The sequence below is a fragment of the Symphodus melops genome, assembly GCF_947650265.1.
Source record: "Symphodus melops genome assembly, chromosome: 13".
Lineage (NCBI taxonomy): Eukaryota > Metazoa > Chordata > Actinopteri > Labriformes > Labridae > Symphodus > Symphodus melops.
In genome coordinates, this window is record NC_136703.1 from 1,612,010 (window position 1) to 1,632,086 (window position 20,077).

The 20,077-nt window shown below is 48.7% G+C and overlaps 2 protein-coding genes across 3 annotated transcripts; one reads left to right on the forward strand and one right to left on the reverse strand.

Moving 5' to 3' along the window:
• Positions 1–557: 557 nt before the first annotated feature.
• On the reverse strand, positions 558–12,213 carry asxl1 (ASXL transcriptional regulator 1). 2 transcript variants are annotated; one of them, XM_079359849.1, is made up of 11 exons: positions 11,760–12,213; positions 8,852–8,935; positions 7,061–7,180; positions 6,635–6,824; positions 6,071–6,240; positions 5,881–5,965; positions 5,621–5,787; positions 5,328–5,424; positions 4,805–4,910; positions 3,618–4,662; positions 558–3,525 (listed from the first exon to the last, which is right to left on the reverse strand). In XM_079359849.1, exons 1-11 carry the CDS (start codon positions 11,814–11,816, stop codon positions 985–987), a joined length of 4,662 nt encoding a protein of 1,553 aa, XP_079215975.1. In that variant the 5' UTR covers positions 11,817–12,213; the 3' UTR covers positions 558–984. The 2 variants fall into 2 exon arrangements, with proteins under 2 accessions (XP_079215975.1, XP_079215976.1); XM_079359850.1 differs by lacking the exons at positions 8,852–8,935; positions 11,760–12,213 and adding an exon at positions 7,928–7,968 and having other exon boundaries at positions 5,621–5,965; positions 7,061–7,178.
• A 2,535-nt stretch (positions 12,214–14,748) lies between these two features.
• Positions 14,749–19,366, forward strand: LOC306834100 (zinc finger protein PLAGL2-like). The gene is made up of 2 exons (XM_079359871.1): positions 14,749–15,024; positions 17,434–19,366. The coding sequence occupies exon 2, from the start codon at positions 17,886–17,888 to the stop codon at positions 19,179–19,181; it is 1,296 nt and encodes a 431-aa protein (XP_079215997.1). The 5' UTR covers positions 14,749–15,024; positions 17,434–17,885; the 3' UTR covers positions 19,182–19,366.
• Positions 19,367–20,077: the final 711 nt, after the last annotated feature.

Below are 20,077 nucleotides of genomic sequence, written 5' to 3' on the forward strand. Positions count from 1 at the left end.
CACTGGGGGGTTTGTAGACAGACTCGGGACGCATGTTAGAGGAACATGGTGACGAGGATTTTACATAAATGATCTTTAAATGTTTTTGACCTTCTTAGAAAAAAAAGTAAAACGTCCCATCTTAAAATAGTTTTTGCATATTTTACATAACCGTTGTTGACTCCTGGCAACCATCTCATGAACTGTTAAAACAAAATGAAGGGAATATAAGCTACCAGGCTACAAAAGTAAAACCAAACGGTTGTCACGGGTTCGCTTAAACATTAATCCAAAATAAGAACATTTCTAAAAACTTTACAAAATGTTTTAGGCATAAAAATGTACAAAGAAATCCTAAGTGAATGAAACAGAACGTCCTACTCTCCTTTGCTAAAGGATGGTCCAGTGTTTCCTACGCTGAAGGACGTTATAAAGGAAGCACCTTTCTTTAGTTTAAAGATCATGGAACCTTCTGAAGCGTTTTGAATCCGTTGTACGACTTTAAAGGATTTGTGGGATCCACTGAACAGCCGTGTTATCACACTGAACATACCGAAAAACTCAAAGCAGTGAAACAATGTCATTTACTCATTTTAATGGTTAAAAAAATACTTCTTTGCGCAAAGAGACAAGAATAAGTCCCTGTCCACTGAGGACCAAAGGGACCAAAACAATGATGGCCACCGAGTGATGACAGGTGGAGCGAGATAAGATGAGGTAAATGTTTTTGAGGAGAAAAAAAAAAAAAAAGAAAAAAAAGAAAAAAGGCACAATTTACAATCGATCATGCCCCGAATTCACAATAATTATAACAACAACAATAATAATAATAATAATAATAATATATCAATACAGCTAAAAAAAATCTGAAAATCTGCAACAACAAAAAATACAGACCAAATTTATCATACAAGGCAAATCCTGCCTGTCAGGCTCCTCCTGCGTTCTGTACACTCCGACCCCCCTCAGTCCTGCTGCCGCTCGCACAGACGGCAAAGTAACACACTATCTGACCACCAGACACGACACGCACAGTTTGGAGGGCCCGATGCAATCGTCATGGCAGAAGGCACCGCAGCCTTGGCACATGATCATGGCTTTGAGGCGGCACGAGCACTTGAGCGCCACCTCCTCGGTCGCACTGTCAGTAAAGGCCTGGATGCTGAGGGTGGCCTGCGTGGAGGTCAAGCGGGGGCGCAGCTGGAGAACACTGTCTGCCATGCTGCGGGCGAATCCGCCGTTATCCATCACGGACACGTTGGCCGTGTAGCTGACTCCTCCTCCTTGCTTGGGCAGCTTCCTGTACAGATGGAAGGGAAGGGAGGAGGAGGGGGACGGGGAGGAGGAGGAGGACGGGGAGCCGGAGGAGTAGGGACCTTTGTTGTGTTCCTTTTTTGCCATTCGGGCAAAAGTCATCTCCATGTTGAGGAGCCCTTCCATCGCCCCGCCGCTCAAGTAGCCGTCCAAAGAGCTGCCGGGCTCCTTTTTGGTGACACTCAGCGGTTTGGTGGGGGATGACTTGGAGAAAGCCTGGCAAGATGGCCGAGCACCCACTTCATTCTTCACAGAGGGTGCAGGAGACAGCTGCTGTTGGTGAGGGTGGGGGAGCTGAGACTGAGGCGGACGCCAGTTGATCTTAATTGTCGGCAGCACATCGGCGAGACAGGGTTCAGTCTTGGGAGGAGACGGACCGTTGTGTAGAGAGCGGAGGGAGTTCTGTGGTCGGTCTGGATTGAGCCCCTGAGGGCCGTGAGAGTCTTTGACGCCTGCGGCCTCCACCGCGCTCAGCTCCGACTTACTTCTATACATCGAGCTTGAAGCGGACGAGGTTGGCAGGGAGGTGATTACCGGGACCGCTCCCGGGGCCTGCTGGGACTGGTACTGGGATACAGCCGGGGCCTCCATGAGACAGGAGACTGGACGACCTGGCGGAGACTTGGTGTGGTTCTGAGACAGATCCAGGTTTGGAGACCTCCCTCGTGCCCCTGGGGTTTTCGCCACGGGGGGTCTGGGTTGCGGTCCTGGTAAACGGCTGATCTCTAATCTGTTGGCAGTGTGCGTGGGCAGAACCTTCTCCAGGGGCAGACTCCCCTGTAGCAGCTGGGTGACTAACGGGTTGTTGGCCTCCACGGTGGACACGGGTCTGGCTGAGCTCGTCAGTCTCTTGGAGGCAGCCGAGTCCAGGTGAGCGGCGGCAGGCTTTAATCCTCCGCGGTACTCGTCTTCAGAGATCTGTCTCGAGATTCTACAATCCTCTCCGGGCTCCATTTTGACCACAACATTCGTGGAGTGGGGTCGGCTGTACGGAGAATTAGGCAGGCCGTTGGGGAAGCAGGACTGGATGACCGTCTGACCTTGGCGGCTGGACACGTGGGCGTGGATGACTGGCTGCTGGTTGTGAGGAGCAGGAGGAGGAGGAGGGCTGCAGATGACCAGCTGACCGTTTCTCGGCGTGCGCAGCTGAGGGCACCAGTCCTCATCGGGGTGGGGATCGTCCTCCTGGTTATCATTCTCGCAGTCCGAGGCGGTTTCTGTTGAGTCGCTGTGAGTCCCGGCCTCGTCGTCCTTCTCAGGGGAGTCTGCGGGTTGGTGCGAGGACGCGTTCGCCTGCTTCCTCTCCGTCGCCGAGTGGGAGAACATCTCCGGCGGGTCCACATGATGTGAGCCGTGTTGGATGACACCGCCGAGCCCGGCCTCCTTCCCCTTCGCCTTCTCTTTGGGCTGACAGGAGCCGGCGAGCTTCTGAATAACATCCACTCCCTGGGCTCCAAACCTGGGAAGGGAATCTGGGATCGAGGTTGGGACCAAGGAGGGTTTTTCCCGACCTGGGTTAGCTCTCTCAGAGGGAGCAGCAGAGTCGTGGTCCCGTCTCTGCCCGGCCGACTTGGCGGTCAAAGACTTGGACACGGAGTCCGACTCTGGAGAGGAGGACTCGGCTGCCTTGTCTGCGAGGCCATTGGAGGAGGAGCTCCGGACATCGGCTGATGCTTCTTCCGTCTCCTCTCCGTCTTCTGCTCCCATGGCGAGCTCCTCTGGAGGAGGACTCGGGGTCTGAGGGGGCTCCAGGGACATGGAGGTGGAGGTAGAGGACAGCGAAGGCGAAGGCTGGGACACGGGCTCTACATGGTGAAGCTGTAGTTGTGTTCCAGACGAATTAGAGCCCGAAGACGATCCCTGCTCCTCCATCCCACCACCTCCCCTTCTTCCACTTCCTCCTCCTCCTCCTCCTCCTCCTCCTCCTCCTCCTCCGGGCTCGATAGGTCCTGGATGCTCTCGCGCTCGTCGTCCATTGCTGCTATCCGGTAGCCCAGCAGCAGGCCGCAGCCTGACCCCGTCCGTCCCTGTCCCGTCGCCAGTGGCTGCAACAGCAGCAGCGGCCTCGCGCTGGGCGCGGGCTTGCTGGGCGCGGGCTTTGATGTCCGCCAAGGTGCGCGCGCCCCCCGTCCCCGACCGCCGCGAGCCCTCGCCGGGGGGCACGATCCGTGGGCAGATCTGGTAGGTGGGGTGGCCTTTGACCCAGGGAGGTTTAATTCTGGACAGTTGAATCTGTGACGGAAGACAAAGACGGAGGGTTAAGGATCCTTTGAACGTTAGCATTAGTGTTGAGGAAGGTTCGTGAAATAAAAATAAATACTGACCCGGATTGGCGGCACCTTGGGCTCTTCTGTTGTCGGCTGCGGCTTCTCCGTACGGACACCGTCAATTGTGGTACGAAAGGACTGACGGTCATCCAACCGCGGCCTCTTTTCGGGAAAGCTGGAAAAGGCCTGAGCCTCCTCGGGTCTCCTCTTCTCCTTGGGCTGGGAGCTGGGAACGGGGGTGGAGGCTGGGCTGGCTGAAGGGCTGCTCTCACGGCTGCTGGTGGCGGTTCCCCCGGTGACGGAGGTGACGACGGAGGCGGTGTCGTCCAGGGGATCGGCTGCGACTGCAGCACTGGACGAGGCTGAGGAGGAGGAGGAAGAGTCCAAGCCTGCTGCAAAAGCCCCTTGCCTGTCGGAAGGAGAGGAGGGTGAGGAGGCTGGTGAAGAGGCAGACGAAGAAGAAGAGGAAGAGGAGGAGGAGGACGGAGAGGGGGAGGACGTTGAAGGCAGAACAGGTGCAGCTTCCTCTGGGAGCAGGCGGGCCGTAACTTCTGGCTCTTCGTTGGCGCTGGTGGAGGCTGGGCTGGGGCTGGGGCTTGGAGTCGGTGTGGGAGTAGGAGTGGGAGTGGGAGTAGCAGTGGGAGTAGGGGTGGGAGTGGGAGTTGGGGTCGGAGTGGGAGTGGGAGTGGGGGCTGGTATCGTGACCGGCTCTGGAGCAGGAGACGGCTTGGACTCTATGGAGGTGCTCTCAGCTGGGATCTCCACACCGCACTCGGCCTGCAGCACCACCTCGCCTTGAACCAGCGTGTTGTCAGACATGGGAGAGCCCACGGACACCGTGGAGATGTCCAAAGCGGCGCTGGCTTCAGCAGCGTCTGTCGCCTGCAGGGCAGGAGGAGTGGCCTTACAGAGGGTCCGGCGGGCTCTTCGGCGCAGGTCGGCCCGAGTGCGTCTCCTCATGCGTCCATCTCTCCTCCGGCGGCCGACGCTGCGTCTCTTGGGTGTTGCGACGACAGCTACGTCGCTCTTCAGCACGCTCGCTGCCACCTCACTGGCCTCACTCGCCGTCAGTTTGAGGGACTCCTCTTTGGTCAGCCCAGACCTGAACGTACACAACAAACGTTTTAGGACATCATGGAACAATCGTCTGCAAATCACAGTGCAACGTCTAACAGGAAGCTCTCACTCTACAAACAGCCTGATCTGGCTGCTGTGAAACAGTCAAGTCAAACTCAAGCTCTTACTTTTGCCCGTGATACTCTTCGAAGAACTTTTCCTTCCACGCCTCAACCTTCTTCTCTTTCTCCATTTCCTGTCGGAATCGCACCTGCATCTCGTGGGTGAACTCACCTAAACCAAACAAACACAGAAGGAAGCTCGTTTGACTCGTGGAAGGTGCTACAGTCAGAAAAATCTGGATAAAAAAAAAAGGTGACTTCTTTTCTTTAACCAGTTATTTTATTGAAAATGTTTATTCTTTCTTTTTCTGGTTTACGGTTAGATGAAACCTGTTTGTCTGCTGATCTGTTGAGATTTGATCTGATGGAGGCATGAAGCCCCGTGTGTGTTTTTGTTTCATGGAGAGGTACAGTGCATCTAGGAAATCATCCGTGTATGGACTGTGGTTTTATTCTGACACCCTGACCGGCACACCGGCTGCTTTCTGGCTGATCACACTGCTGCTGTATCTGATTACTTTTAGCCTCTCCAAGGGATTTCTTCCTTTCCAGGTGTAGCCAGCACATTCCCAGTTTCAGTCAAACTTACCCTCAGCCAGCCTCTCCTTCCAGCTCTGGGAAGCGTGGGTGAAGAACTCATTGTTGAGAGCTGAACTGCTCAGTCGGGCCATGCCATCAGATCCAACCTGCAGGGAGGACAAACGTTTGTTTAGTCCTGCAAACTGTCCAAACACGTGAATCCACTAAGTGAGAGTCCAACTCGGACCGACGTCCTCCTTGGTTTTAGGAGGACGACGTTACGACCCTGGTTTCTCATGGTTTATTGGACGTGCCATGAACAAAGTGCAGTGGATAAACTGTGAGGAGAGGAAGACGACGCACCAGTCTGTCCACCTCTGGCAGAAGCTGCAGCAGCTGCTGCTGGGAGTGAGCGGGGAAAGCCGAGAAGGTCCGCACGTTGATGAGCGCTCTGATGTTCGTGTTGACCAGGATGGAGCCCGGCGTTTCGAAGTCCACGTCGACTCCGCCTCGACTCCTTTTCATGGGTCCTGCCACAGAGGAAGAAACAAAGAAGAACGGGGTTAGGCGTCGAGAACACTCTGAACTCGGACTGTAAAAATAAAAAAAGGGTGATTTAGTACCTGAGGGGACGTGCTCGCCGTTTACTTTAAGAGGGGTGAGGACAACACGAGGCATCATGACTGCTTTCTTCCTCTGTCTCCCCGACTGTCAAACAGAAGTACGTTAAGAATCATCGGTCTTCTCTGTAATTCTTGCCTGAATGAACACATGCTTTATGGTAAACACGGAGCAGCCGGTGGGGGGGCTGACCTGTCTGGAGCGGCTCAGTCTGGTCTGGGCGTGTGGAGTGTGTTGGGTCTGCTGTGCTTCTGTGCGTCCCTGCTGTCCGGCTGATCTGCTGAGGCGGGTCTGAGGCTGGCTGATGGTGGGCTGCGGCTCGGTGGAGCACGAGGCGCTGGACGAGCTCTCATCCACTGAGGCTGCAACGCAGAGAAACAAAGACGTCTATGAAGCTTCACCGTGTCTCAAACTCTGCAGGAACTTTAGAAAGCCATACAAGCTGTGCACGCCACGTCGTCATGATGCAGACGTGTAACTTTAGAGACGGAGCCTGAAACAGAGGAGAGAGAGTGAAGTTCCCCCCCCGAGGAATCCAGCGCTCGCTCATGGGTCACACGCACCAACCAGCGGCGACCCAGGAACAGACCAATAAGAAGTCAGGAAATCTAAAGATTTGTAGCTCATGTTTGATTGATGATGTCTGCACATGCACGCAGATATGAGTTTATAGAGACACGCTAAGATTGCAGATTGTGTGTGTGTGTCAGTGTGTGTGTGTGTGTGTGTGTGTGTGTGATGCCACTGTCGTGTTACCGTCATTGTCTCCGCTTGCACCAGCGTTGGTCTCGGTCGAGTCGCAGCTCTCCTGTTCGGTGGCGTCTGCGGGTCCGCCCGACGCTCCAGCCGCTGCGTGCGCGCCGCTGCTGGAAGCAGCCGTGCTCCCGCCGGCCTCCGTTGGCGTCTCCGTCTCTGACGTCGTCTTTGTCCACTGGAGGGCGTTCTTCTGCAGAGTGCGAAATAAAGAGTTAACGCTTCTCTCTCTTCTTCTGTGGAACAAAGGAAGTCTGCTGCTCGTGTGACGCACGTCACGTGATGCTGTAGTCGTGTTTTAAATCGACACATCACCGAGCAGCTTGGTGCTACGCTGAGCGTCATCTTCAGTTATAATTATCTACCAACACCTCGAATGATGTCGACGTAAACTCCCGTCACTGATGAAGTGAAGTGAAGTCAGATTACCTTGAGGGTGAACAGGCTCATCCGTCCAGGCAGCTTGAAGAAGATGCTGTTCTTCACTCGGTCTCCTCTCACCTGGGAGTGCAGCATGGTGACCAGACAGGCCAGAGGAGCTGTGCCGCTGCACACACACACACACACACACACACACACAGATTAAACTCAAAGGACTGAAGACAGAGGTTACTCTAGTTAAGAAGCTTGAGGACGCCTCAGTGTGGAGCTGAAGCCCAAAAAACATTCGAGTAACTCCAGTTTGTAATAACGGACACGTCAGCGCTTCCTGTGATGACGAACATGCACAGAAAAAGGTAACTAACGTGTTCAGTCAATTCTGCAAATGAATGAAAAGGAAATGTTCATTACATTTTTACTGCTTCACTCTGACTTCACGGCCCCCCAAACATTTTTTCCTGAGTGAGCTGAGAGCAGGAGAATCCACCTCGAGCGAGTGGGCGGGGCTGCTGATGGTCTGAGGCCGGACAGATCTGAGTGCACGCAATCAAACGGCTGTATTTTGTTTGTTCTACTCTGCTGTTGATGTCGCTCTCATTGTATTCTTAGCTCCATGTAGCTGACTCAGGAGACCCCCCCCCCCTCCCCCCCACCTCCTGTCTGACAGGGATGCATGTGCATCAACCAGATCAGGAGAATGTCCGCAGCAGTCCTCCTGACATGATCTACATATTTTCAGCAGTGTGAGTGTGTGAAATGTCGACGGTATTGTTCTGCTATTCGTTGGCAGTAATGTAATTCTCCTGACTGTGTCAACAGTGAGTGTTTAGGGCTCGAGGAGTGTGAACAAGAGTGGAACAGAGGCGAGGTGTGAGGTCACAGAAGAGAAGTATAAATAGAGGTATATCATCCTACCTCCTGTTCGAGTCCGCAGCAGGCCCGATGGTCCGAGACGAAACGAGAAAATTAAAGGAAAGGAAATTAAAAAAGCTTGTTTAGAACATCACAGATTTGCAAGTTCAGTTAATGTGTGTGCTGCCGGGCCGTCAGTTCACCGACAAAGACAAAAATACTTAAAGGTCACATGTTCTGTTCAATCCTCTCCTCCATGTTCCTCTAACATGCGTCTCTAGTCTACAAACCCCCCAATGATGAGAAGAGTCCATCCTCTCCGTCTTCTGCCTGCTCCACTTTTCAGAAAATGTGTGCTCAAACAGGCTGTTTGGAGTCTTTCCCTTCATGACATCACAAAGGGCAGTAGCCCCTCCCCCAGGTGGGTGACACTCCCACAGCTAGGTGTTTGTTCTGCCCTCTGAGTCTGCCTTCTCAGCGTAAACAATAGGACATGGAGCCAGAAAGCAGCGAGTACACCCGAGCCCTTCCAGAGAGGGGGCGTGGTCAGACACAGCTCATTTACATATTTAAAGCTACAGACACAGAAACAGCCTGTTCTGAGCAGGGCTGAAATAGAGGGGTTTATAGACATGATCAAAGACAGGATCAGAGTGGATTTACAACAACACACTTCACACACATGATGAAGAGGAGCGAGGACACTGATTTCATCTGAAGAGGAGGAGGAGGTCATGTGACCTTTAAAATGACAAGACTTTATAAATTGGAACTTAACCGCCTGACTATCAACTTTAGTTCAATTGACTAAAATCCGTTGTGATTTATTTACTTTATTGGATGTGTATTTCTCCACGGCAAATTCTCACGTCTGCATGACTGAAATCAGGTTCAGATCTGCAACTGGATCACGACGCTGCAATGCGAGCAGGTGATCCGTAGAAACAGTCAATGTGCGTGTTTTGTTGTCCGAGTGTGCGCTTCTTACCGCATCTCCTTTAGCCCCTTGGTCTGGATGACGTGGAGGATTTGTTTGGGAGTCATGGGTGCGTCTGAGAAGTTCTCCAACACCTGGAAAAGACACACCTTTAAAAACACATGCATCGGAAAAAAGAGAGGCAGGAAGATCAACCTAGACGACAACAGATCGCTCCTCCTGATTTTATACGTCCTTTAAAAAAAAACCCAAAACACACAATCAGGTTATTGGAGGATGAATCAATGGCAGACTTAAATCTGCAGAGGATATCAGACCGCATTTGTTTTACGGGATGAGTCTCCACTCGCACATCTTCCACATAAAGACGTTCTGTTTGTGCGGTTCCATATTTGCCGTCGCTCTTTAAAGAACCGCCGGTCTGAATGAAAACGTTCCTTGTTGCAAACGAAGGCAGTGAAAAGATCCTGACATTGAAAATCAGCCTCAAACAGACTCGAGCAGCAGGAATGAGTCTGATCTCCACCGAGTGAGATTCTGCATTAACGTCGCCATATTGCAGGACGCGTCCCCGCCCACTAACGGGACGCCAAACGGTCACACACGTGTCTTTGAGGACACTAAACACTAAAATATTCAAGAGCTACTTTTAATTATTTTTTTTGTTTTAGCACGTGAAAGGATGTCGGTCTGTTCAACAAGGTGAGGCGTACTGGTTATAATAATAATAATAATAATAATTCAGGAAGTGACCAATCGGAGGCCCAACGTCAGTCCTGGGGGGACGGGGTCTTCTCTGATCCAACTCCCAAAACCTATCAGAGACTCTCCCTTACTCTCACCTGTTCAACATCGACTACGACCCAACTGTGCTCTCAGACTTTTTCTTCTTTGTGTCATTTTACATGTTTTCTTCTTCTTAGGTCTCAGGTATCATTATGATAAAGTGTGAGCCTGGAGGACCCCCCTCCCCCTCCCCCCAGCTCTTAAACCAATATAATTAATTTCAACCTACCACGAGGATGTGACGATAAACGTGAACACATCCTTTCATATATCTAAAGTGCTCGGCTTGATGTTTAAAGGTTTCAAAGTTAAGAGGGAGGTGCCGGACTGACCGAGGTTCGAGGGTTTCTCAGCACCACAAGAGGGACCTGTGAGGGACCTGATCCAGAGGCAAAGACACATTTCCAACACATGGGTAGGTTGACAGTTAGATGATTTATCGTTTCCTCAGTTGAGTAAGAAGTTTTAATAAAGACAAAATGTCAGTCTAAAACTGAAGGTAGACTTTGTGAACGGGACTGGACTTAGTGTCGGAGGCCTCGTCCTCACGTAGGTCAAAGACATCGTTTTTGAGTTGGCGTGCTCAGCGTTAGTGGACGGGATTATTTTTGTAGACGGAGGAGAAACACCTGCCCACGTGTCGACTACGCCTCAGAGGCGAGGAGTTTGTGAGAGCTGTGAATCCACAACAACAACAAAAAGTCCCGACAAGCTGCTTCGATTCACCTTCGTACTTTAAAGACACGAAGAAATAACACAGAACACGATATTTAAAACCTCTTCCTCGACTTAAACTTCACTTTAAACGACAGGTAGGGCGGGGCGATATGGACCCAAAATCATGTCTCCATATTTTCTCACTGAATGGCGATACATCTCATATTAACACAAGTTCAACATGTACATTAAAATACAACTTCCTGTTTGTGAAATAATTAATTTCCTGCATCACAGAATAAACACAGTTTTGTGTTTTGTTGTCCATTTGTCTCAGAGAGAGAGGGGGGGGGGGGCGAGAGACAGTGAGATGAGAAACAGGTGAACTGGCAGCTCGGCAGAATTTAACGTTATTTTATATATCGATATTAACGATATCGTCTAACCCAATATATCTTGTCTGAAAATATGTCCTTATATGTTAAAAACTCGATGTTATCGCCCAGTCCTGACCACAGGAAGGGTTCATTAATGCATCAGAAACACGAGAAATTATCTGAAAGAAAACAACAAACACTAATCATTTTTAGAAATAATTTCATTGTGTGAAATTTATCAAGCAAAAAGTGTCAAAACATTTCCCAAGCATTAGAAACGCACCGCCGCCTTTAAAGATGGGAGGCATGGAAGTATTTTGGCTTCCTTAAAGACAAAAAGATAAAAACTGAATGCAGATATCAACATCTCCTCTTACTGAGAGAAAACACATTAAAACAGACCAGACGAGCAGCTCCTGCAGGATCTGATTCACCATCATGTCCCATTCAGTAAAATAAATATATATCGTTGACTCAGTATCGTGAATCGAATCGTCCCATCCCTGCTGACTCAATTTAAACATGTGTTTTTAAAATGATCAGACAAAGAGCTGCAGGATTGATCTGCAGGATGTCTCTGATTTCTCCCCTCACAGCTGAGTTAGCATTCAGCTGTGCTAACCCAGGCTAGCATTGTGAGCAACAACATTAGCAACTATTACAATTAAACACACGTTTCTTTCGCGTTATAAAAATCGACCAGGTGACTTGTTTTTAATGCCCTGGTTTGTTCACAGCACACCCACACTGTCTTTCTTTCACTCCGGGGTTTGTTTGAATGATGATTAGCATTCAAGCTAGCAGGCTCGTTGCCTAGCAAACAAAGAGCTTTAGGTGCTAGCATGCTAGCCTGCGTTAGCATGTTGCTTTTAAAACGAGACACGCAGCTTTATGTAACAGGCATGCATCCCCTGGTTATATTTAACATACAACCAACATACATACACACATTCAAACCACGTGTGTTTATATATAAATACATATATCCTGCAAAGTGGACACGTTAGCATGAGCTAGCTTGATTGGGCTAGCATGCTCAGGACTGTGGTCGTGAGGGGAATATTCAAACACAACAGCACATCTGGATGCATCGTTTCACACGGATTCATTCACATGCATGTTAAATGAGAGTGTTTACCATGCGAGCAGCCTCAGCCCAGGTCCGCTCCTTCTTTCTCTTTTGTTTGTCCTTCATTTCCTCTGCGCTTGTGTCTGCGGCTAGCTGCTGCTGCTGTCTGTGTGTCTACAAAGCGAAGCGATGGCGACTTCTTAGCTGCTCAGCAACAACAAAAAGGCTCACTACGATCCGGATTCAGTGTGAGGAGGTCGAGAAGAGACGGTCCTGCAGCTCGGGACGATGCTGGCTCTCTGATGTCTGTCGGCTTGTTCGGAGCTAGCTCAACACATATCGTCCCTCTGTAGCACAGAAGCAGTGTGTGTATGTGTGTGTGTGTGTGCAGAGCTGGCTTGGCTGTGTGTGTGTGTTTGAGTGTGTGCTGCTGCAGGACAAGCCTCTGAGGAATGCAACAACCAGGTCAGAGGTCAAACCCTCCGCAGGAATGCAACAAAACATGGAGCAGCTTTTTAAACTGCAGAAAGAAACAAATCCTGATGTTTGATATGAGAAGAGAACATTTGTATGACTCCTCTCCTCTACACACACTCATGTCACATGTCACAGGCCCTTCATACATAAAACATGAGTCCATTAAGTTAACATGTTCTCTGAATCATAGTGATGTACAGCGGAGGGCCGGATGGGAAACAAAGGATCTCTTTGGTTTTTAAATCGGCCAATAACAGAAATATGAATTGGGTCATGTGAACACATTTAAGTGCACATCTTACACAGCTGTTGTACAGTTTGGTGCACTACACGAGGAGGTGGTATTTACCACACCCCTTAAATTATAATGTAAGAAATACATATACATAATACTGTTTTTTTTCCAAAACTTTTTATTTAATCTTTTTTTTCTACAAAACATAGAACAGAATTTGAGACAAGATCAGTGATGCAAAACAACAAAACAATCATGCCGTTTTTTAAAAATGCAATATTCAGTTTAATAGATTTTTTTTGTATCTTATGGAGACCTCAAAGTCCCAAGAAAGTGAGCACAACATCCTGCACAATGTTTTTTAATAGTAATTTTTGGGGGATTCTCAGGGTGTCTGTCGTATCTTAAGTCTATGTCACGTAAAAGATGTGCATTCATCATGGCTGGCTATAGTGTAAAAACATTTCACGACGCAGGGTGCAAAGAATAATAGTGTGTATGTGACCAATAAATGAGAATTTTAAATTATTTTACAACAGAGAATTAAGACAAGAGATTTAGATTAAAGTTTGGTCAGTGGTGGGGTATCAGATGGCCTAGTGGTTGTGTTGTGCACCCCATGTACGGAGGCCAAGCGGCCATGGCTTCGGATCAGACCTCAGTCCCTTTGCTGTCCGTCGTCGCCCGCTCGCTCCTCTCTCAGCTAGTAAAGGTAAACATGGCCTTATTACACCCACCAAATCTAAACAAATCATATATTAATATAATAATGGAAGTAATGCTTATTTCAGACTTATTACAGATCATGCAACTTGAACAGAGAATTATTTAAATGCATTTCATATTGTGAGCAGAAACCTGCAGTGACAGTAAGACAGAGAGGAAACTGTTCTCTTTAAAACAATGCAACATTAAATATCAACATTAAATATCAACATCACTAAAGACTAACGTGTTAAAGAATAAATGACATCAGAATGCAAACATGCTGAAACAACCATGATGATAAAATATGCATGTAACACTCTGCCTTGATCATAGCCGAGTTGGATATTAATAAGAAATGTGTATTCAGGGCGCTGGTGGTCGAGTGGTTAAAGGGCGTGCGGCATGTACAGAAGCTGTAGACCTCAAAGTGAATTTCCCTCGAGATCAATAAAGTATCTATCTATCTATCTATCTATCTATCTATCTATCTATCTAAGTGAGCATCCTGGGTTCAAATCCGACCCGTAGCTCCGCCTGCATGTCTCTCTCTCTCTCTCTCTCTGTCCACTCGTCTCCACGAAAGCATGTGAATTAGAGACGCTACATGTTGAAGTTAAGCTAAGGAGATGGTGCCCCATGTACAGCGGCCTTAGTCCTTGTCGCAGCAGTCCTGGGTTTGAATCCCACCATGGCCCTTTGCTGCATGTCAGACCAATAAATATATATATAAATATATTTATTGAACAACATTTTTTTGGATTGATGTGGGAACAAAGACTTTTTAAAGTGGTTCAGTTTTCTAAGGAAGAAGCTCGTACTCAGAGTGGAGGATGTCAGACAACACTCCCGAGATAAACGTTGTTGTCTGGGTCCAAACAGTGACAGAAAACGTCCTTTGGCAAACACACAACACAAAGCTCAGACATTACAAACAGCAGCTGATGAAGAGGAGCTGTTTGATTTTTTTCACGGGGATTATCGTTTATTTTTTATCCCATTATTACTATCGCGCTTCATTACATGCCAGTTTTTTCTTCATTCAAGTTTCAAAGTGTTTATTGTCATAGTAGGCAACATGTTTCTCTGCACAATGCAATCCATCCATCCACAAGGAATGCCAACAATAAAATAGAACAGTAAACCTTAAAAAACAATAGATTTCTTTTTTAAATATTTTAATTTGTTTTGTCAGTCTTGATGTTAAGATGTTGGTTCGTCCAAAGGCTGGCCTCACACCATGCAGCAACAACTTCTTCAATCCCATCAAATCTCTGACCATGCAGGAATGTTTTTATTATGCACCGCCTCAGTCTGGAACATATGCTCCATCTTTTTTATCAGATACTTTTTTAAAAACGTATTTGTTCTGTTTTTAAGTTCATGTCTTTATAGAACAGGAATTTCACACGAGTTGTTCAAAAAACTTCTTATCTGCCTTTGTATTTACATCATGACACTTTATTCTTTAGTTAATTTTTAGTATAGCTGCACTGAAAGTTTTTTTAGTTGAATCGAATTGAAATGAATCTTTAAGCTGCATTTTTAATCACTAAAAGTTGATATTATTAAAAGTGATTAAAAAGTGCTGTTCATTAAATGGCTCCTCTCTAAGTGATCTTTTGATGCATGCATTTGGTTTGAATCAATGGGAGCTAAATATATCCACAAGTATTTGTGCGTGTTGTGTTTGTGCAGCAGCTCCGGATCCTGCTGCTGGAGGTCCTCCTCTCTGCAGCCCGGGTCGTGACGTCACTCTCCCAGAATGCATGGCTCCCGGTCCCAGTAGCAGCGCGGCGCCCAGAAGCGGTCCAGGCCCCGGACTCTGACAAACATCTTTTAAAGAAACTTGTCCCAAAATGTCGATGTGGAGGCGGAATGGAGGCTGGACGGAGAGATGGACGGGACGCGCAGTCGGTAAGTGATCCACCGTGGAGCTCGAGTCCGGTAACCCCCCCCCTTCCTCCTCCTCCTCCTGCAGAGTAAACCTAAAGAAGAAAAAATATGGAGGAGTTAGTTAGTTAGCTCAACACAAACTCGGACCTAACTTGGTGAAGCGCTCATCTTTTGTGTTTTAAATCCAGCATGCTGGCTCGGCTTCCCCCCCTAACTTCACGATCCGCCGCGCGCACACTTCCTGCAGGCTTTACTCGACATTAGAGCCGCTCATTGCAAACAAAAAAACATCCGATCATTTATCCCAACTTCACCGCCGCCGCCGCCGAGTTTAGCGAGCGCAGCCCGGGCTAGCAGTCCCAGTTAGCCCCGGTGTGGTCGTGACCCCCGTCCCCCCGGCACCGTGCGCCACTTTACGCGCAGTCTACCCCCCTTAAAGTCCCCTCAGGCGGACTGCACGAGTCCTCAAACTGGTTTAGACATCTTGCTTTTTCACTTTTAGCTCAACTTTAGTGGCAGAAAAACTCTCCTGTGGAGCTTCATGGCAGCTCCATGTTGTGAAGCCACAAGATGGCACTACCAGCTCCCATCACATCAGCCCTCATGTTCCCCCAGGAGCCTCTGAACACTCACATCCTGAAGAACACCGAACTCTCTGCTGCACTTTAAACACAGAAATACAACAAAAGAAACTTTTGCATCAGGGCTGCTTTGTAAATTAAAATCTAATTAAAGTCAAATTGAGAGCAGATTTACAGAAGATTTAAAAAAGTAAAATATGAGATGAAACTAAAGTGTTTTGCTCATGAATCACTTTTGTTTTGCTCATAAATCAAAATGTGATCATTATCACAGTGTGAGAACATGCAGCCCTGAAGTTTGAAATCATCTCCATTTAAAATAAATGTGTATTTAAAAAGTATATTTCTCTTTGCATTTGTATGTTTGACCTTTTTGAAAGGAGACAGATTTACCAATCAGCTCCCCTCACACTGATTTATTGATTTAAAACAGCTGGTGCACATTAATGAACATAAACATGTTAGTATGGCAGACTCCCTCTGTAGTCTGCTGTCAGCTCGGTGCTTCACATGTTTGATCATTTAGAAACATGAAAAAAAATCTGTTTTTCGATTCCTCTGACTTCAGGAAGGAAAAGTTTCAAACACGTGTGAAACAGATCATCAACATCACTGAAGACGAGTCCTCTGCTTTTATCCAGCTTAAAAACTCTGAACCTTCCCAACACTAATAATAATATATATATAATTATAATCTAATAATCTAATAATAATAAATACAAACAAACGTTTCCCACACGGCGAGCAGCCGTCGTTTGATCTCGATTGTCTTCCTGCTCGTGAGAAGACTAAATGAAGCTGGATTAGTCCGAGCAGATTAATATTATTAATCATAATTAATTGATTTACTTGTTCAGTGTGTTAAAGACGACATCAGTGACACGGTCAAAATGAGCGACTAAAACTCTGTCAGGTGGCGAAACTCGATCATATGAACAGTCAGCTGTTCAACACGTACATGAAAATAAACTTCCTGTTTGTGAAATTAATTATTATTAATTTGTGTGTGTGTGTGTGTGTGGACACACTGTCTCTGCACGTCGACACTTCAACTAGTGCAGATAACAGACACACGCGTGTGATAGCCGTGTTGGGGCTTCGCAGTGTTTGACAGATTCTCTTCATATCGTCTTCAGAGGAAAGGAGCGCGCTGACTCCTCCTCCTCATCGTTTCCACGCCGGCTGGTCTCCAGCTCCAGGACCTCGACCACTTTAAGAAAAAAAAAAAAGATTAACCTCGTACATTTACAAGAATAAAGTCATAAATTTACCAATTTAATGTAGAAAGATTTTTTAAAAATGTTTTAGAGCGGCTCTAATCCGGCGTCGTGTTTGAATTCTCTGTAAAATAAGATTTATCATTCTGCTCGGCGCTCACGGGGTTAATTATTCATGCTGCTGCTCTGACTTCTGGCAGCTTTAAATACTTGATGTACACTCGAAGTCCACGAGCCGTTTAAAACAGGAAACGTATTTAATTTATTATAAGAGGACGGACGAACATTCAAATTAATGTAAAAATCAAGACGCTTCTCTTCTAAGATTTAAAATCAAGTCATAACTTTAAAAAAATCACATTTAAATAAATAAATAATCAGCAGAACAACAATAAATTGAGTCAGTCTCCCAGATGACTGGACTCGATGAGTCCTGATCCATGATTGGACCTTAAATCCAAGGATCAACAGATGATAAAACGTTTTCACGGCCGATAGATTTTTTTTTTGTCCGTCACATCTAAGAAAGTAAAATGTCTGCTTCTTGTAAGATGCATGATGTCATCCAGCACACATGACCTTACAGGTCAGAAGGTGCACAGAGTGACACGGTTCTCCTTCCTGTTTTGCAGGTCTGCAGAGATGCTGATCTGCCTCTGTGATTCGCCGGCTGTGTCTGTGGCGTTCAGGGCTGCTGAATACTAAAATAGACGACGGGGCCAACACAAGAGCTCTTCTCAGGGGGGGAACACACAGACCCAGTCACTGCTTCCAGAGCTCCTCATCACCGCAGCCCTTTTGGGGTTGCTATGGCAGCTGCTGTCACAGAGACCAAGTGCTGGACACAGGCTTGCCCCAGTAAGGCAGGACAGACCGCCAGTCATCGCTGCGAGAGACCGTCAGACACTCAACAAACGGCACTTAGCGCAAACTCGAGCACTCGGAGATAACAAAACGAGCAGAGGTCTGCAGGCTGACGGTCGCCTCTCTGGAGAATCCTCATGAGTCTTGTCTGTGTGTCCTCCGGCTCTTGGCCAGAGTCCCCGCGCCCCAGCAGAGCCAGTACTGTTCCTTCTGTTAGACCATGTTCCACCAGCAGGACCATCTGAAGAGCCAGCTGCAGGAGAGCCTCCCAGCCAGCAGGCAGCTCTTCCACTGCCAGGAGTGTGGGAAGCAGTACAACACCCAGCTGGGTTATCGGCGCCACCTGGTGGCGGCCCACAGCGCGTCAGCAACCCTGCCCTGCCCAGAGGGGGCGCCCTCCCTGCTGGAGCACCTGGGCAGCCATATTGACCGGCCCCCGCCAGCAGAGGGAAACACAAACGCTGCCGTGCCGGTGAGAGAGAGGAAGTACTCCTGTGAGCGATGCGACCGCCGCTTCTATACCCGTAAGGATGTCCGGCGCCACGCCGTGGTGCACACGGGCCGACGTGACTTCCTGTGCCCGCGCTGCGCGCAACGCTTCGGCCGCAGGGACCACCTGACCCGCCACTTGAAAAAGAGTCACGCTCAGGAAACGGGGCTGATGCCGCCGTGTGCGCCCAGCACTCCCGTGGCCACGCCCACCCCCGCTGCTCAGTGCCCGGTGAAGGAGGAGCCCAGCCCGGTGACCTCCGACATGGGCCCCGTCTCCAAGGAGCCCCTGGAGAACTACTCCAGGGACATGTACAACTCCTACCCCATAGCCAATGCGGTTCCCGGGTTGGGCCATGCTCACGGCCTCATGCAGGGCTCCTTGTCCTCCAGCATGGGCGTGAGTCGCCACATGTCCCCGCAGTCGTCCCACCCGCACCACCACCACCTGCAGCCCCCGGTGGCGCCGCAGCAGCAGCCCTACGGCAACATGGCCAGGTACCAGCACGGATCTACCTCATATCCTCGCACCGACGTGGACAGCTTCCTGCTGGACCTGCAGAGCGCCCCCCCACCTCACCTGAGCGTGGCCAACTCCTCTACCTCTACTTCCGCCTCCCCTCAGCGGGAGGTTCTGGGCGACGGGGTGGGCGCTGGCGGCGACCCCCACCTGCTGTCCAGGAGCCCGGCTATCTCCTCGACCGAGCTGTCCTGCACCACTAACATGGACCTCGGGCCCCTCCTGGGCTTCCTGCCGTTCAGCCTGCCGCCCTACAGCCCGCACATGGGGATGGGAGGGTTAGTGATGAGCTATCCACCGGCCACCACCGCCACGTCCTCGCCATCCTCCTCCTCCGGGCTGTCCTCTCAGGCGCCGGGGCCGTTCTCCTTCTTCCAGCCTCCGCAGGCTCACGTACCGCAGGGCCCCGGCGCCCACAACCACAGCCAGCTACCTCAGGCGTACAGCAGTTCTGCTATGAGCACTTCCAGCTCCCTACCTCACTACTACCAGGCCTTTCAGCAGTAGGCAGCTCTGTCCCCGTTCACGTTGCCTTCAAGTGAGCTCATGAATTTTATTTTATTTTTTTTCAAGAAAAAGGGTAAATCATGAGAACGGCATTTTTATATGTAAAAAAAAAAGTGTGTTACTTTAGCCTGTCAGAGCTAATGATGCTAATCTTAGCATGTTTTTTTTTTTTTTTTTTTTTTCTTGTTGAACACAACAAATCACCTCATCAGTATTACCTCATTATTTAAACAAAAGGAAGCTTGAACCTTTGAGGAAGTGTAGATAGTCTCACTACAACCAAACTTAGTGTAGTGCCTGTTCTTTTCCTTAGACCTGTTAGCGACAGTGAAAGCACTTAAACGTTGTCATAGGTGCTGCACGAGGCGGACTCCTCCAGTGTTAGGGATTTTATTTTTTAATCCAGTAACATATCATGTTTCTACATTTTCTCCTTTTCTTTCTTTCTTTTTTCTTTTTTGTCGTTGTTGAGAATATCGGACCGCCAACAGCCTTACAGAGTGAGAAAAAGGACGGTGTCACGGTGTGCCCCCGTTACAGTGAGCGCGTGCAAAAAAAACAAAAAACTCGATGGCACTATTAACGTTGTTAAATATGCAGTAATCCGCTGATCAGTCGGGACGCAGCAGACCCCAGGCCGCCTTATTGAGTCGGTAACGGTTTACACTTCCTGTAAAGCTGGGCTGCGTCGACTGAATCTTAAAGGTACAGTGATGGATGCCGCACAGCCCGTCATTCAAGTTCATCCGAACTGCAGAAGCATTGAAGCGACGCCAGAATCTAAAAGTTCAGATTCTGTTTTTAACAGTAAACGTAGCAGCTCTTAAAGCCAGAAGTCCGGACCGGACTCCCCGAGAAGATTTGGTGTAAGCGGCGTGCGTCCTCCCTTCGGCTGC

Excerpts from the sequence above, each read along its gene's own strand:
- asxl1 (XM_079359849.1), bottom strand. The coding sequence starts at position 11,816 with ATGAAGGACAAACAAAAGAGAAAGAAGGAGCGGACCTGGGCTGAGGCT. Across the intron at positions 6,825-7,060 it reads TGAGCCTGTTCACCCTCAAG|AAGAACGCCCTCCAGTGGAC; the intron begins GTAATCTGACTT and ends CGCACTCTGCAG. Across the intron at positions 6,241-6,634 it reads TGCAAGCGGAGACAATGACG|CCTCAGTGGATGAGAGCTCG; the intron begins GTAACACGACAG and ends TCTGCGTTGCAG.
- LOC306834100 (XM_079359871.1), top strand. The coding sequence starts at position 17,886 with ATGTTCCACCAGCAGGACCATCTGAAGAGCCAGCTGCAGGAGAGCCTC.